Source organism: Festucalex cinctus, chromosome 9 (genome assembly GCF_051991245.1).
Source record: "Festucalex cinctus isolate MCC-2025b chromosome 9, RoL_Fcin_1.0, whole genome shotgun sequence".
In the NCBI taxonomy this organism is placed as follows: domain Eukaryota; kingdom Metazoa; phylum Chordata; class Actinopteri; order Syngnathiformes; family Syngnathidae; genus Festucalex; species Festucalex cinctus.
Genome location: NC_135419.1, coordinates 24,389,692 through 24,407,359, shown reverse-complemented (window position 1 = coordinate 24,407,359; position 17,668 = coordinate 24,389,692). Strand labels below are relative to the sequence as shown.

Here is a 17,668-nt window from a genome sequence, read left to right as displayed (position 1 = left end):
CACTTTTTAAATACAGGATGTGCACACTTTAACTTTCTCTCAGTCTATACATCTGGGTTTATGTTAATCTTTGGTGGTGATTTCGTCCTAAACCCGCACCCCCCCAGCCTGTATTTTGCCATTTTGTGTTTGTTTTGTAAACAGCGGGACATTTCTGTGGAAAGACAGTGTTTACACCCCTCCAGCCAATCGCAGGGGTGGGGGCGGGGGTGGGGTGTCGCAAACGGGGCCGGGCGAACATGTCGGCTGCGTGACGTCAATCCCGCGGCAATTTGAAAGCACGCATGGATTTATTATTTTTTTTCACTCACTCACAGAAACTTACGTGTGTGAATAAGTGAGTGAAGAAAAAAAAATCTGTGCGTGCTTTCAAATTGCCGCGGGAGTGACGTCACGCAGCCGACACGTTCGACCGGCCCCGTTTGCGACACGCCACCCCCCGCTTCATGGCGGGTCACAGATGAGCCTTACCATACGTGGATCACTCTCAAGGAAAATGTTATTATGGTCATAACTCATTGCACATGCATGGTGGGGGTAATTATGAGATGTCAAAATGTTATTTATAGGGAATATGTTTTGTTTAAAATCTCCTGTATGTTTGCAGCCTGGGCATTTCGGTGCCATGCTTTTCAACATTGAGGCTGCAGTTAGACCAGGCTACACTTCTTTGGCATGCATGGATGTGCCATGCTGATGGAACGACTGCTCCATTATGGAAAGAAAGAAAAATCAATGCCAGGCCCATTCCTGAGATGAATTTCTATAAAGAATCGGCGGGGGAAAAGATTTGCCTTGGGTCTCCAAGTGCACAACAACAGGAAGCCTTTTTGGGTCGATTTGGAAATGGCATCTGTCGAGCCAAGGTCAGTTGGACTCAATTTGACAGTGTTAAGCTAATTCAATCTCAAATTGGCTGTTGATTTGAAGTGACCATGGCTCGGGCCGCTACTCCAATATGGCGTGACTTGGCCGTGTCGCAGCCTCAATTGTCCACAGTGCACTATGCACGCCATTATTAAAACCACCACGAAGCCTTGTTGACAAAATGTGGTCTGAAGGGAGAAGAACACAGGGTGCCTGCTGTGTTGCGGGGAAGAAAATGCGAAGAAGCTGAAATGCAACTGTATCGCTATATATGTGTTGCACAGGGTCTCAATCGCGACATCCCCAAGGAAACATTTGGCATGACACCAGGGTCAAATGAAGAAGTAACCATATTCAATTCTATTCTATTTTATTTTATTCCTTAAAAATCTAAATGAAAAGGTACAGATAAAAGTAAAACGTGATCTGCCCCTGATCAACAACAACAAAAAAATAATCAGCACATAATAAATGACAGCGAGCGGTCAAGACACTCACTGTAAGGATTCTGTATAATAATTCAGCAGCATGTCCTTATGCTATATGTATTTTTCCAGTAATTGAATTTTTTTCAAGTTTTTAAAAATACAGATATCATGACTCGAGTCATGCAGGAGTAATGTTTGGGTCTTGTCTCGCCTGGGTTAAGTTTGAGTAGAGTTCATGACTGTGCGCCAGAGTTCACGACCCGTTACGTGTCTGTTTTGGTATTGATGTAACAGCATCCAGTTTCAACTAGTCAGAGAATTCCATGTCAGTACTGGTACTCACATGTCTAGCCACAAACAATGAGATTGATTGACTGTCTATTTAAGGGTCTGAGAATTGTGTGTGTTGTGCCGGATTATTGCTTACTGTTTCGCTGTGCTTCTCTGCTGCCCAAGGGGGGCTTGGCGTGTCGTGATTCTCGATGCATTCTCGTCGTTTTAGTTTAGTCAAGTTATGTGAACAAATAGTTAAAACCTTATTTGTGTCTGCGTTTTGGGATCCAAACCTCTCAGCACACAACAACAGATCGAAAGATGATTTTGTTTTACAATCCATAAGCTGACACCTTGAGTTGAAATACATCGCTCTTTTTGTTTTGTTCTATATTTTGTTTTGGAGAAAATATCTGTTCCTCTTAATTACATTTTGTTTTTGTTTTTTAAATAAATTTGTATATTAACCGGTAAAATGTCATGACATTTTAACATTATTTTGAGACGGTTAAACTCCATCAGTTCATTACATTTTAAAGTTTTTATTTGTATAAATAATGGATTAGTGTGGTCTCTGTCAGGTGTGCAAGTTCGCAAGTACAAGCCTTTTGTTGAAGCATCCCCAGATGGACTCGTTTGGTGCAAGTGTTGTGGACATGAGGTTGATGAAATGACTTGGCCCTACAAGCACAGGGATTCAGAAATCAGTTCTGCAACTGGAAATAAGAGCTTTCCTTTGAATACTAACATTGAGGTGAGGCCAGGCCATAAGTATTTCATACAGTTTCAAATGTACGCGTACAACGCTGTGACCTTTTTGAACTGGTCACCAACGTTTTGTGTGGTGACTCGCGTACGTCGGAAGGAGAATTTCATTGAAAACATGATTGGCAGAGTTGAGGCTTTTTTGGGGAAGCATGTCCACGTCAGACTTTTGGCCGCAGAAGAGAGAGAATGTGAGGCCTGACACTACTCAGTTGGACCAGAAACTTTATTGCGTGTAAAAGCACCTCAGAAGGGCCTAGAATGGGATGCGACTCGTGCGACAACTGGTTTCACCTGGAGTGTCGGAAACTTAAAAGGCTGCCAAAAGCATGAAAATGTTATTGCCGAGACTGCGATAAAACAAATTGAGGTAGTCTGTTTTCTTTTGTTTGTTTTGTTTACATAATATGTAAAAAATTGTGCTTCTGGTGTTTGTAATTGTTTCATTTTTTTTCTTTAATATTTAGTTGTGTTCTACCTCATTTTTGTGGAATAAAATTAAGACTTGAAAATTATGTTTATGTTCCACTAAAAGTAATAGACAATAAATAGCTGATAAAACAATTGAGAGGTACCGTTTACTATTAGAAGGCTTTATTCTTGCAAATTCTGCCCCGCAAAAAATTACAAATCAGAGCATATGTAACAGGTACGCTGTCCTATACAAAGGTAACTGATAGTGACAAATTTGCACTTTAGGCTCGACTCAGAAGACTAAATTCTTCTAGGAGTAGAGAATAGGACACTGGACACCTTTTTTTTTAAATACACAAACACAGAAAACACAACAACAGACAGACAATTGTTGACAAAAGGAAGTATATTTCAATTCGTTCGTACATCAGACTCAACAGTCCGGTAGTAGGGCTGGGTTCAAAATATCGATATATCGATATCGTATCTATACGCCTTTTCATATCCCAATATCGATACATAAAACATGTATCGATCAATCAATATCCCCCTCGAAGAGAGCTGGGATAGGCTCCAGCACCCCCACGACCCTTGTGAGGAAAAGCGGTTAAGAAGATGGATGGATGGATGGATGGATGGACAATGTGAATGTCGTGAGTGTCAGGTTGTTGTTGTTGTTTTTTTTCCACTTTATTTACACTGTACTGTGGTTGTAATTATTATTTGTTTTTATAAGGCCATGTTAAATAAAAAAGATTATTAGTGTAACTGCAGTGGATTCAATTCTTAATGTAAATATTCATATTTTTACTAATGCATTCAATTAGAGTAAGAAGTTTCTACTATTTGCCGCATTGGTAATTTTGACTGTCTAAAATAGCTACTACGTGAATTCCTCAACTGAATCAAAAATTGTTGTGAATCGTGAATCGAATCGATTCTGGAAATCTGATTCGATACCCAGCCCTATCCGGTAGCTCCTATCAGATTGAGATTTGTCCATAATGGATGATTACCCTCGGTCTACGACTCACAACCAATTATTATTGTCCAGATGAAAAAAAAAAAAGTCCAAGTGCGAAGGAAGAGAATGATGAAACGTGAGGCTGTGAGCAGTGTGCGAGGGCAACCGGAAATTCTCAGTCCACAAAAAATGGAATGAAAAGGTAACAAAAGGCAACAAAAGGGGACAAAAAAAAAAAAAAAAAAAAAAGGACAAAAAGGGGACCGGCTGCACTACATGCAACCTCCTACCGGCCCGAGCAGAGCAGAGCAGATTCAAGCTGGTTTGACTCCAGGTACAGTCCATTCCAGGCTCCAGGCTCAGAATAGGCGACTAGCTCACCATCCACTTGGCCTGGTCCAATCAATATTCTAGTGTACACACATTGTCATATCCAGGAGACTAAATATTGGAAAACACTACAACGATTACAAATATGTCTCACAATTCAAAAGTTCAAATATTCTACCATACAAATAAAATATTTACCATTAAAAGTCTCAAAATTGATTTAGGTTAATATCCAAACAAAAATCCATATATAAAGTGCATAACAGCCCCAGTCATCAACTGGGCAGCGTTAATGTGTATTTGATAAATGGATGTAAACCAAAAGAAAATAATCAAAATATCCATCCAAGCAAGGGTCACGGGGGCGCTGGAGCCTATCCCAGCTTCGGGCAGTAGGCGGGCTACACCCTGGACTGGTTGCCAGCCAATCGCAGAATAACCAAAATAACAATCTAAAATACTTAAATTGCTTAAGAACTTGTTCAAGTTTAAAGTGCTTCAATTACTAAAGTTGCTTCAATTACTTTCGAATTTCTTTAAATACATAAATCACAATAATCAAATTTTCATGAATGGAACATATTTGGAAGGCATTTCATTATTAACCACACCTACCACAAGCAAGTACATTAAAATGAATGAGGAAGCTAGACTTTGTTAGATAGATATGAGGAAGCTAAGTTCGTTAGCACGCTCACCAATTGACCGTACCGTAAACCACGCCCGCATGACCTAGTAAAAGCAATCAAGACGCAAGACGTCATGTCTGCGACGGCATGTAGTGAGTGAGGAGACTCTGGGGCCTATTCACTTTTCGCAAGGTTTGCGTCACCTTTGCACGGCGCTAACCGGTAAAAATGGAGCAATCCGGGAGCGCCTAATTCACTTATCCCGGGTTTACACCGGTTGCGTGTGCGGTGCGGCTGCGGTGCGGTGCGTCTTGACTGCGTGCTCCGGACGCGTCAATTTTTTGGCCAATCCACACCGGCTCCGCACAGCTGCGGTCCGGCAGCTCCGTCGCCGACCACTTCCCGCCGTGTCTCGCGTGACCGTGCGCGATCATGTGGCATTAAAAACAACGACAAACACATAGAAAGTCTGTGCTCAACAGAGAAGCAGAAAGAGAGGTGGCCTTTTTTTATTTTGTGGCTTTCTACCTCCAATATAAACCTCTCCTCGTCCATGTTCGCTGGTGTCTAAACCGTTAATGAGCACCTCGCACGTTAACTCCAGGCCCGTCTTCGCCCAAATCACGTTTTGCTAGCATGTTTGCGAAATAGGAGCTGGCGAGTGTTTTATCTTGAAAGGTAACAGGAAATTTATTTTGAAACTGCGTCGGTCTTCCTGTCCCGCTCGATGTGTTTTGTGCTAGCTTGCCATTTGCCGGAGGCCTACCGCTGCGGCGTCCGGCAAAAATAGAAAATAGGTCTATCCTTGCGGAAGGGCTGCGGCACGCCGCAGCTGAGACGCAGTCGACACGCAACACACCCGCAAGCGGTGTAAACTGCACCATTTGAATGAATGGAATCTAATTGCTTGCGTCGCCGGAACGCACCGTAACCGCACCGCAACCGATCCGGTGTAAACCCGGGGTAAACACGCTCTGCCAACCAGATTGCCTCACGGTGCGCCGGTGTTATTTGCGCGTATGTTGATTAGGTAATTTGCATTACATTTGACGCAAAAAATGCCCACCCCAATGCAAATGAGTCTCATTGATATGCAGCGTCTAATTCACTAACGCCAGCGCATATAGCCACATCACTTCTGCGTGACGCAAATAACATCTATGGAAAGCATGTATTAACCTGCCACAGGCTGGATCCCGGGATCATGACAGCAGTGCATGTGGCACGGTGCACTGTCGCTCTCTGGCTGATCACAGAGACAGAGAGAGAGACGGAGAGAAATTTTCTATGTTGGTTTAGGACACATAACGTAACCCGGGCTGATTGGCAATGGCTGGGAGGCATTTTACGATCATTTTTACGTGCCAGATGCATACTGTACGCCCACGGCAACCTCTGAAAATTATTTTCAAAAAACGTTTGCACCAACAATTTGTACTTTATGAATGAATGACGTCGTCGTCGTCCTCTCTGCTCTGTACAGCTTAATTGCGCTCTAAACGCTTACTCTCGGTCCAACCTCTCTTTCTGATCATGTCATCTTTCTCGCAACTGTTACTATAACAACCATGTTCTTGGTGCAAATCCACTGCCATGTGTGGTAAATCAGGTGCAAATTTGCTCCAAGCTGTCAGTGTTGTGGGAGTGTTTGCGCCGGTATATGATTAGAGCAATATCCTTAGTGAATAGGTGGGTAACTGGGCGCTGCCTGCGGGTGCAGTTGTGGTGCAATCTTTTGTGCTATTACCGGACGCAGCGCATGCTTAGTGAATATACCCCTCTGTCTTTTCCTGACTCTGATGGAAAACCAGCCCAGCAGATCACATGGTCGGGTAGGCTTGAAAGCATGTACCTGTACATTGGCTCACAGTGACTGTTATCATGAAATATGAAATAAGACTGTATGTGACAGTTATAACACAAGCATGCTGGGAAGAAGTTGTTTTTGATAGATGTGTTATGCTGCACAATTACACAACATTGTCAGGCATCATAACTTCTTTTACAGTATGATCAACGTATAGTTAATGAAGCTGCCCAGCATTTTTTATCAGTGTTCAACAGAGAAATTCCTGAAGGTTCTGGTCAAAATCAGAGCAGAAGTGATGAAAGGCCAGGTCTGGGGATTGAGATGGGCAGGTATGAGGGTGGCTTATATTTTAACCATTTTCATTCATTCCTTCTTAACATAAGTGTTAACCTTCCTTTTATCCTTTAGATCTTTTCCTGGGTATTTCAGACGTGGCGGAAAAAACAAAGCCCGCTCAAACAGTGGTTGCAAACCTGCGAAAATTGTAAAAAAATGGGTACCATTTGATTTATCCTTTTTCTTAATTTCTTGTAAAATGGAATCAACTCCAACCCCCCCTGAGGAGTTGCAGCTTATACAAGCAGGCTTGGGAAAACGGACACTTTCCATTACATCCGACATAACACACACACAGGTGAGATATTGGATTGATTGAATTTGAAGTGTTCATATTTAATTTATGTAGTTAGGAATGTTTATTTTATGAGACTAGGGAAAGTAAATATTGTAGTAAAACATGTTCATATTTTTACCTATTAGTTATCCAGTTTGCTAAAAGAAGCCTATCCAAGGATGAACATTCTTGAGGACAGATGGATTCTTTTCAAAGCAGCAGGTGCATTTTAAGTACTAAATTTAGAAATTTAAATAAATACATTTACTGTCATTGAGTGTTATCCACTTTTTTGTTGTTGTTTTTAAAGAAAATGTTGTACTTGCTTCTTAGGGGGAAATGGAAGGAGGAAGATGTCTGCAATTGCATTAGAAGCAGAAGGTTACACTGGTTCCTTAATCAAAAGGGCCTCAAGTGGAGGGAAATTTGTGCTGTATGTAGTGCCCCTCCAAGATGAGCTAGATTTAACACCGCTTCCAGCTGATTCACCAAAGTTTGCTCTAATGCCAAAAGCAACTTTAAAAAACTGCAAAATGGAGATGCCCCTCCAGATGTTGGCATTGCACATTGATCAGTGCTCCGGCACATCAGACTTTGAAGATGAGGTAAACTATTTTCTCCATTGCTTGTGAATTTACATTTTTGGAGTCTTGGTCTAATATCACTTACTGAAGGATGTTCTATGGTGAGTTTTAATTTGGTAAAACTGTTCTGTTTTTGCTAAGGAGTCAGATGTGCTGTGTTTGGATGAGGTAGCATCCCCAAGCTCAGCCCCAGGGTGTATTTCTGATGTGCCACAGTCTTCTGGAGAACATTGCTTCCACCAGGTACAGTTACTTAGTCAAATAACATTGGGTTTCATGGAGACGAACAGCGAAACTGATAACTTCAGATGCATACTTCCTGTTAATTTGTACAAAGTAATGCACTCAAAGCTATATTTCAAATATATTATTTCACACCACCCCCTTTGGAATGTCCAGTTGCTAATTCGTACAGTACATTTGTTTTCTATTTAAATCCATTAGAACTTAGAGCAAAGGGAAATTATAATGAACATTTTTATTTAATAAACTACTTAGTTTGAAAGTTGACACTCCTTTAGGAATTTAATCAAACTGACAGTTCTTTCTTGCAGACTGACATATCTTCTGAATTATATTGTGTCTTAACATAGGCAAGTGATGTCAAATGTCCAATTTGCACACAAGAATTTCCAGAGTCAGAAATTGAACTGCATGCAAGTTTCTGCAGTGACAGGTAACTATTGTGTTACATTATGTTGTGTTTTTATTTTACGGTTGCTTGAATAGGGTTGCATAGTGTAAGTTCAAAGACAAAACTATGTGAATTAAAGTCTTTAAGGTGAAGTCCGGAATTTTGACTGTTTCTATTTGTGAACAAACCATATCTGTTTGTAAAGAAACAATTCAAAACCGACCCCTCCCATGGCTCAACCCATACAAGCTTAACGTTCACGCTCCCTGCCTCTGACGGCACTCAGCCAAGCCTCGGTAGCTTGCTGTACAGCAGCAGATGGTGTCTCAACTATGGTACCTGCGAGAATAAGTGACGAGGTATCTTGCGAATGAGGTCAAAATCACCACCACACATTAACAGAAGCCCAGAGGTGTAGATTGAGAAGAAGTTTATTTTTACAAATTCCGTATTTATTTAGTGTTTATTTCTGAGTGAAAATGTTGAACTTCACCCTTAACAATAAATACTAAATGTGTTATTATTTTACATTTTTACATTAGGATGGAGAAGAATGTCTGCCAGCTTAACACAGCCGAAACATTCCCCGGTCTGGATCAGATCTCATGGTAACTAATCAAACTAATTTTTACTTGAAAAAGTAGAATTATATTTATGTGTACTTTTTTTTTTTATACCTTCAACAGTGAAGATGATGTTCTTCAGTGGCTTTCAACACAGATAGACAGAAGCAAGACTTTTGAAATGTGTGTGTCCAGAGATGGTATAGTTGACAGAGGTCTGAAACTCTGGAAGCGAAGAAAGAATGGCAGCCCAGTGAACCCTTTGAAAGTTTCCTTTCTAGGAGAAGCAGGTGTTGACACTGGCGCACTGAGGAAAGAGTTTCTTTCAAGTGAGTAGTGTGTTTTCATTATTACTTTGGTACATCTGTGTTGAATGCAGTAGAGAGGTGTTTCCCGATCTGAGACACGCGTATCTCTAGTCGTATGTGAGCATATTACAGGGGGTAGGTTTAAACATTACGTAATTTATTTCCCAGATCAATATCATGTCATACAGATTACAGTTATACAGTTTTATATTATTACTCAGTATCAGAGAATATTTAGAAAACACTTTTATTGACTTTGTTCTTAAAAAAAAAAAAAAAAAAAAACACGAACACACAAAAAAACATGGTATTGATTATCGAACTTCCCAAAATGAATGTTCAAGGTAATGAAACAAAATACTGTAAAATGATTTTCATTAAAAAAATATGTTCTTCTGGTGGTTCTGGGAACCACTGCAGTGCAATTACACAATATAATAATACATGTATATTTGTAATTGTACCAGACTGCAGTAACAATGTTGTTCTATAAATCCAGCTTAGTAACTTTTTTTGTGGTCTATTGTTCTGTCCCCCACTCCTTTCTTTCTTTGGTTGCAGCAATGGTTGCTGGAATAGAGAACAGACTCTTTGAAGGAGAGAGTAAAAAGGGGAAAGTACCTAAATACTCCATCAGTAATTTGGATGATGAGCTTTTCAAGTATGTTCCACTTGTTTGTAGTGCTTTTGTTTATTACCATGGCCATATACAGGGTGACACAAAAACAATGGTCATCACCTAAACTTGAATAACTTTTTAAATAATTAATCAATTCTTTTTATTTTTCAGATTTGCCAAGAAGAATTAATGCTCTAAGAGTCTATCAAATTTGACATTCGAGATGCCATGGACCACTGCGGAAATAAAATTTATAGTTGAGGCATATTTTCGGCTAAAGTATATCCACACAGCTCAATTGCAATTCAAAGAACGGTTCAGATGGGTCACCAAGTTCAGAACCCTTAGGACTGTGCATAACCTCAATGTAAAAGACACTAACAATCACACTGGATGACTGAAATCATCAAGGAAACCACACAACATTGCCCAAGCAAGTCTGTGTGTCGGCGAAGTCAGGAGCTTTGAATCAACCAGGAGTCTGTGGAGCATTTTGACTGCAGATCTGTCTGTTAGTATCTTTAAAATTGAAGTTATGTGCAGTCCCATGGGTTCTGAACCTGTTGACCCATCTGTAGATCATTGAGTGGACAGGTGATTCACAACATCCGAATTGCAATTGAGCTGCATGGATAGACTTCAGCCGAAAATAGGCCTCAACTATAAATGTCTTTTCCTCAGTGATCCATGGCATCGATAAGGTCAAATTTGGAAGACTCTTACAACATGAATTCTTCTTGGTAAATCTGAAAAATAAAAATAATTGATTAATTATTTAAAATGTTATTCAAGTTTAGGTGATGGCTGTTGCTTTCGTGTAATCCTGTAGTTACAATATAATACAATGACCTATGTTTTGTTTCAACTAATCATGTATTTGTTAAATGTTATAAGTAAGGGTAGTACTTGGCAGTTACAGTAAGTGCGTGCACAAAGAAGTGGAATTGATGTAGTTATTGAATGCAAACAATAAAAGTTGTCACCATATGTGAATGGGCCCCGGCCGGGCACTGTGTTTTGGAAAAGTTGGGCTCCAACGCCAAAAAGTTCAAGAACCCCAGGCCTGATCTTTTCAATAGGTGTTTAGTGTATTTGTTAAAAAAACAAAACAAAAAAAAACAAAAAAAAAACAAAAACATCAGCTATATTTAAGTAAATGTGGCATGTTCGAACTAAAACAGAGCAAGCACCTGAGTTTTGTGGCAATGGTTATTCATTTATTTATTTTTATCTTGTGGATTTACCTGCATTTCAGAGCTGCAGGTGAAATATTTGCAGTGAGCCTTGCCCAAGGAGGACCAGCACCAAGATTTCTGCAAGAGTGGTGTTATCACTATCTTGTCAATGGAAATCTAAAAGCAGAAGGAACTGATGACACAGACTTGTCACCCTTTATAAGAACGGTAGGTTTAGTAAAATTTCTGTTGTTAGTTTCATAATGACAATACATATGAATTACATTTGCACGATTTTATTTTCATTACTTAAACTAGGAAATTAAATTGTTAAGTCTTCCTGGGTGGAGTTTGCATGTTCTCCCCGTGCCCGCATGGGTCTTCTCCAGGTACTCCGGTCTCCTCCCACATTCCAAAGACATGCATGGCAGGTTAATTGGGCGCTCCAAAATTGTCCCTAGGTGTGCTTCTGTGTGTGGATGGTTGTTTGTCTCTATGTGCCCCTGCGATTGGTTGGCAACTGGTCCAGGGTGTCCCCCGCCTAAAGCCCAAAGACAGCTGAGATTGTGATCCTCTTGTGAGGATTAAGCGGTCAAGAAAATTGATGGATGTTTCATTCTTTTTTTTTAATGACAGATGTGTCTTTCATCTCAAATGTGCTGGACTTAGTATTTGTACATCATCAGGGTAAATAAAAAAAATTATGCAAAAATTGTTGATGTTTCAAAATTAAAAAACAACAACACTAAATGTTAGCTTGGACACATGTTCTACATATCTTTAATTTTTTATTTTATGGTTTGCTCTGGAAAGCACTTTGTGGTGTCCTGTCCACTGTGTTAATTACACCTCTATTTGAGCTTTCATGTCATAGATGTTTTCTGAAATTGGAGGAACATATTGAACTTTGTCTTTAACGCAAGACAAAGTCACACACATTGAGGTCCATGGCTCTAACAGGCCAAGGCCAAGCACAGAGAGCGAGGTGTTTAGCACTTCTTATTCACATATCAGCTAATGTTGTCCATATTGCCAGTAGTTTCCAAAAGCAGCACTTGTAAAACATAAAATTAAAAACTTGAAGGCATGTACAACACAAGTGTCCGAGCTAGAGTTTTCTCTCTCTCTCTCTCTCTCTCTCTCTCTCTCTCTCTCTCTCTCTCTCTCTCTCTATATATATATATATATATATATATATATTTCCATTTTTTTGAAATATCGTGTGGTGACTTTGGCATATATGTACACACTGCAGAGCAAGGAGTAGTTTTCTAGGGGTGTGCTCAAAAAATCGATACAGCAACGCTGCTGGTTTTTATTTTTTAGGTACAATGCAAGCTGCAAAGGCAAATATATATATATATATATATATATATATATATATATATATATATATATATATTAAGGGTGTCACGATTTCGATTTTTTATCGAAATCGATCGAAATTACGTCACGATTTCGAGCATCGAAATAGAAGAGAGGACACACGATTCGATGCCCCCCCCCCCGCGCCCGCCGCCACCGCCGCCACCTCCCAGGAAAGCAAATGAGACGCAGCCATTCAGCTACTAGCTAACGGCACTTGTTAGCTGACTTCTCCTGCAGTCATGATGGCAAGCGCGGACAGACACAGCAATGGTGCTTCAAGCCGCTCCCGCTTCTCTCGTCACCAGTTTGGAAACATTTTGCGTTCCCGGTGAGTTATGTCGACAACGTTCACGTTGTCGATAAAAAGACCACAGTTGCAAGATATGCTATGTGCGCGTACTGTACTCGGCCACGGTGTTACGCCCGGCTCGTCAAGGGGAAGGGAAGTAACACAATAACAGAAAATATAGAGTAGATAAACACGGGTCGACTTTAACATCTGAGTAGTTTTAATTGAAATTTCAGGCAGGGGTTTGACAAGGGAGTGAAAGTGGAAGGTGAACAAATAATAACCGCATTTGACAGAACTGACAGAACGGAGGAGAAACAACAATAACCAATAGGGGTATAATACACGGATACACAATAGCGTCGCGCTGGCACAGTCGTCCAATCGGAGTGTCGCGCTGGCACAGTCGTCCAATCGGAGTGTCGCGCTGGCACAGTCCTCCAATCAGAGTGTCGCGCTGGCGCATTCAAACTGAAGTACCATTATACGGGCACCAGCCGACACAAACACACACATACATACTAGGGGAGCGGAGCCGGCGGCGGGCCCGAGCCGCCAGCCTATAACAACGGGAAACACGACAAACATGACGGGACATTTACGCAGGCATCACAAAGATTTAGATTTATCAAATTCAACTAGAAGTGGGAAAACAACGGTCCAACCAACTATTTCATCCTCATTTACAGTGAAACTTCCACACACTTCAGCTCGCGCGAAACGCCAGATCCATAGGTCTATTTATAGCAGCAGACCTGCAGCCTTGGAAAACGCTGGATTCAAACATTTAATTAGTGTACTTGAACCACGCTACAGTATGCCCAGCAACTGTAAATGTTGGGATATAGTTTGTTCAGGCTGTATTTGTTCCATGACTTTGGATACAATATATTTTTTGTTGTTGTTGCACATTGCACATTATTTTAAGAGGAACGCACAGCACACTGTTGTAACCAAAAACAGTCAATAGATGGCAGGCACCCACTGTGACTTTTTGTTTTTGTTTTTTTATTTTTTATTTTACACTTCAGTAAGAACAAGACGGTTAACTTTATATTGTAAATAAATTCTTTGAATTTGATCATTCCTGCCTAATGTCAATTATCATATATTACATAAATTTACACAAAAATAATATGGAAATTGCATCACCTATATGTAGCCGATCTTTTGAAATAAGATTTACTGTACAATGAATAGAACCAATGATCATAGACTAGCCTTAGCCTACAGAAGCATATGCCTCTGTGTTATAAAGTGGGGGAGCGGAGAAAAAAAAAAAAAAAAAAAAAAAAATCGAAAAAAAAATCGAATCGTGACCCCAAAATCGAAATTTAAATCGAATCGTGGAGTTGGCGAATCGTGACACCCCTAATATATATATATATGTGTATACATCCATACAAAGCCCAAGAAGAAGTCCAGTTGGGAATCGGCAGGCTGAAGCACCGCAAGGTGGTTGGCAGTCCAAGAAAGTTGAGCAGGCTTGGGGAAGGCTGAGGCTCCCTTATTCTGGTCAAAGGCATCCAAGCACATGAGTTTGGGGGCGAAAAACACCTCGGGCATCAGCTGGGGGCGGCAGGGAGAGATCCCTGCTGTCGCTCCGCCACCAGTGGACGTTCTGGTGAAACGTTAACAACTGGTCGTCCCCAGTTGATGACCCACATTGGCCCACAGAGGTGTTGAGGGAGGTGTCGCAGTACACCTGCTTTTAAGACACTGTTGGTGGTGCGTCGGGCAGTAATGCCCATAGCCCAGCAGAAATTACCACCATCAGTATTGCGATATGCATGGTGGCAAAACTGTACATGACACATCATTGACCCCATAACTAATGAACAATGTTCAGTCAAGTATACCATAATTCAAATCAACAATAAATATTTTAAACCGAATATAAGGGAGAATAAGTTGCATCCTTTACAGCTGTTTCAATTCTGTCACATTATTGGGAATACATAATTACTACTGACCTTTTGGCCTTTGTTTTTCTCAGGTGGATTCACATTACATTTTGGCACACTTGGCCCCAGTGATGAGCCCACGTGGTTCTGTAAAGCACTCGCTTGAGTCCAAAATCTTGGAACACTTTCAAGATTTTCTACTTGAACTTGAGGGTATGTAAATCACTTGTGAAAGTTACGGTCATTGAAATAAGTAGCCTCTACTACATTTATCATGTCTTGGGTGAATACAGATGAAATGACTGAGATTGCACAATGTAAATAAATTTAGTTCCTGTGATTGTTTCATTGTAGTTTTCCTGTTTAAATAATGTTCAAAATATCTATCAAACATAACTTTGTCTGATAAAAGAACTTTTTTTTTTACATGTTTGTTACTTAATTCCAGCACACTTTTCTTTACTTTTTAGATGCAGAAGATGTAGTTGATGGAAACCCCTCTGTTCCTGAGGTAATGCAGTGGATAACTGGGCAGGGTCACAAACACCTCCTTATGTCTGACAGAGAGCAATTTAAAATAACAATCAATTTTGACCACAATTGTGAGGCACACATGCCAGGTCACACAGTATGTTACCCTCTTGTCAGTGCCTGCACTAACACCGTTACATTCCCAACTACTCATATGGGCGACTACCATTCATTTAAATCACATCTTCTGACTGCTCTCAAATTTGGTGCCGGATTTGACAGAGTGTAATTGAAAGGGGGGGGGGGGGGGGAAATCACGTTAATTGTTTTTGAGTACTCACAGGCTGTTCCTCCCAAAATGTTTGTTTTAGTTCATTTTGTGAGCTTTCTAGATTTCTTGTTGGCAGGCCAAGTTGTTCTGGATCCTATGAGAGAAATGTCTGTGTAAAATGCTGAATAATTGACTGTTCATACGTATGTTTTTCCTGAAATAAAAGTCAATCTGTTTTACACAGGAATTTATTTTCATTTGTGACATAAACTTAACTGCGATTGGTTGGCAACCAGTCCAAGGTGTCCCCCGCCTACTGCCCAGAGCCAGCTGAGATAAGCGCCATGATTAAAAAGAAAAGAGATGATCTTTTCAATTCTTTTTATAAGCTTACACACAATGATTTTGCATGCATCCAAGTAGAAAGCATAGGGCAACACAAATATGGCTGTAATGATTTTATAAAATATGACATTTCAGTTTAATTTATACTAATAAACAGTATTATGCATTATAAAATGTCTAAAATGTTCTGACAGTTATATGTGATTAACTCTGGTTATGTACACTTTTTCCAGCAATAAAACTGCCCCGACCTGTTCCTCTTACAGTAAACATGCATCTCGCTATGTCTACATTTTCGACGCCTTGGTCTGCTCGCACTCTGAAAGAGAAAATCTAGTAAGTGTAATTGCAAAAAGTACACCTAGTCTTTAAGACAATGTTAAGTGACTGAGTTCAACAAATTACTGTAAACTCAAACTTGGAAGTCTTTGACTTATTTCCTACCACTATCAAAACTTTATATTTGTTTATTTTTGTACGTATGTATGTATGTATGTATGCGTGTATCTTTGTTGTTGTTTTTGAGGGTCACAACTTGGTTTTAGAGTTTAGGTTTGAATAGAGTTATGGTTGAGGCCAATTATTTTTGGTGGTTGAGTTTAGGGGAAGGAGCTAGGAAATGCATCAAGTCAATGAGATGTCGCCACGATGATACAAAGTGTGTGTGTATACAAGGAGATTCAAAAAGAATGTGCCAAAGTCATCATGCAATATTTGAGGGGAAAAAAAAACAACCAAAAACAATAAACTCTTAGATACACGTGTTGTACATATAATACCTTCAACTTTTTATTTCTTGTTTTACGAGTGCTTAATCTGGAAACTACTGGCAACATGGAGAACATCAAGCTGATATTAATATTACTCTCAAACACGTCACATTGAAATGTGTAATTTTTGTTTAAAAGGCAACATGACATGATAGACAGTAACAGTGCTGCTCTGAGGCAATGGGTGATTGTTACTTTTCAATTGCCACGTAATTCAATATGTAACATAATGTGGAAAATAGCAAATTATGTAGTTGTGCTAATGTAATGAAATGCCATTTGTAAAAAATGTATAGATACATTTAAACTAACAGTCACAACATTGGCTATTAAAAATATTCTGACAGATCTTGTTAAAATTGCCCATTCCGGGATCCATGGCAAATCTATCCTCTTCATTCAGTGTCAGTTTTAAGTAACAATGAGGCCTTTAATTTATTAGAGATTATCATAGACTACCTTGACTTAAGAATGGGTCAAGGATTTGGTTAAAAAAATATTTTACAGTACAGGTATTTCACTTTAATCATCATTTAATTCATTCATATAATTTCATTAGGTAAAATGTGATTATTTCTGACTTATTTCTGTAAAGATAGTAGTATAGTACAGTTTTACAACCACTAATATTTCATTGAGTTTCCAGATTTAAACACAATATTAAGAACAACCACTATCATTCCAAATAATTTTACTGAATGGGTCAGTTAACACAGATGCAACCAATGAAGAGATGAAATTGATTCTTCTACGTATGTATTTTGTTTGATACAGACAAACTATACCACAGCAGACTGATGTGTAGAGACAAAGGCAAAACCTAATTTGCAAGGGACCTTCCTGGATGGGCTTTTATAAGCAATATACTGTATACCAAAGAAATGCAAATGCTAAACTGCTTGCTTTTTGACCCTGTTGTTGAAAAAAATTGGTTGAATTTTTTGTTAAGAATTAAAAGCAAAACAAACATTATATTAAGTCTACTTTGAACACTTGCCTGGATGGCCACCCATGTTGCAGCACTCCATCCATGAAAAATCCAAAAGCGGTCTCTGCTTTATTGTTTCCTGCTGCATCCAAGTAAAAGATCTGGAATAAAAGATGTGTGTATAATGTTTGGTGAAGAGATGAAATAAGTTTTTTTTTTTTTTTTTTTTTATTTTTTTTTTTTACCAAAAAAAGGATCATGATTACTACCTTCCGTGAAAAGCCATCAATAGCTCCAAAAATCACAATACTGTACCTAAAAAGTAGTGATAGGTTACATTTTCAAT

The 17,668-nt window shown here is 39.5% G+C and overlaps 1 protein-coding gene across 1 annotated transcript; it reads left to right on the top strand.

The window, feature by feature from the left end:
* Positions 1 to 6,922: 6,922 nt before the first annotated feature.
* LOC144026295 (uncharacterized) lies at positions 6,923 to 15,297 on the top strand. The gene is made up of 11 exons (XM_077532884.1): positions 6,923 to 7,114; positions 7,240 to 7,315; positions 7,427 to 7,698; positions 7,819 to 7,920; positions 8,271 to 8,353; positions 8,854 to 8,919; positions 8,998 to 9,203; positions 9,744 to 9,843; positions 11,057 to 11,204; positions 14,630 to 14,750; positions 15,008 to 15,297. The coding sequence occupies exons 1-11, from the start codon at positions 7,016 to 7,018 to the stop codon at positions 15,295 to 15,297; spliced, it is 1,563 nt and encodes a 520-aa protein (XP_077389010.1). The 5' UTR covers positions 6,923 to 7,015.
* The last annotated feature ends 2,371 nt before the right edge of the window (positions 15,298 to 17,668 follow it).

Coding starts and splice junctions, on each gene's coding strand:
- LOC144026295 (XM_077532884.1), top strand. CDS start 7,016: ATGGAATCAACTCCAACCCCCCCTGAGGAGTTGCAGCTTATACAAGCA. Junction 7,921..8,270: donor GAGAACATTGCTTCCACCAG/GTACAGTTACTT, acceptor GTCTTAACATAG/GCAAGTGATGTCAAATGTCC. Junction 8,920..8,997: donor GGTCTGGATCAGATCTCATG/GTAACTAATCAA, acceptor TACCTTCAACAG/TGAAGATGATGTTCTTCAGT.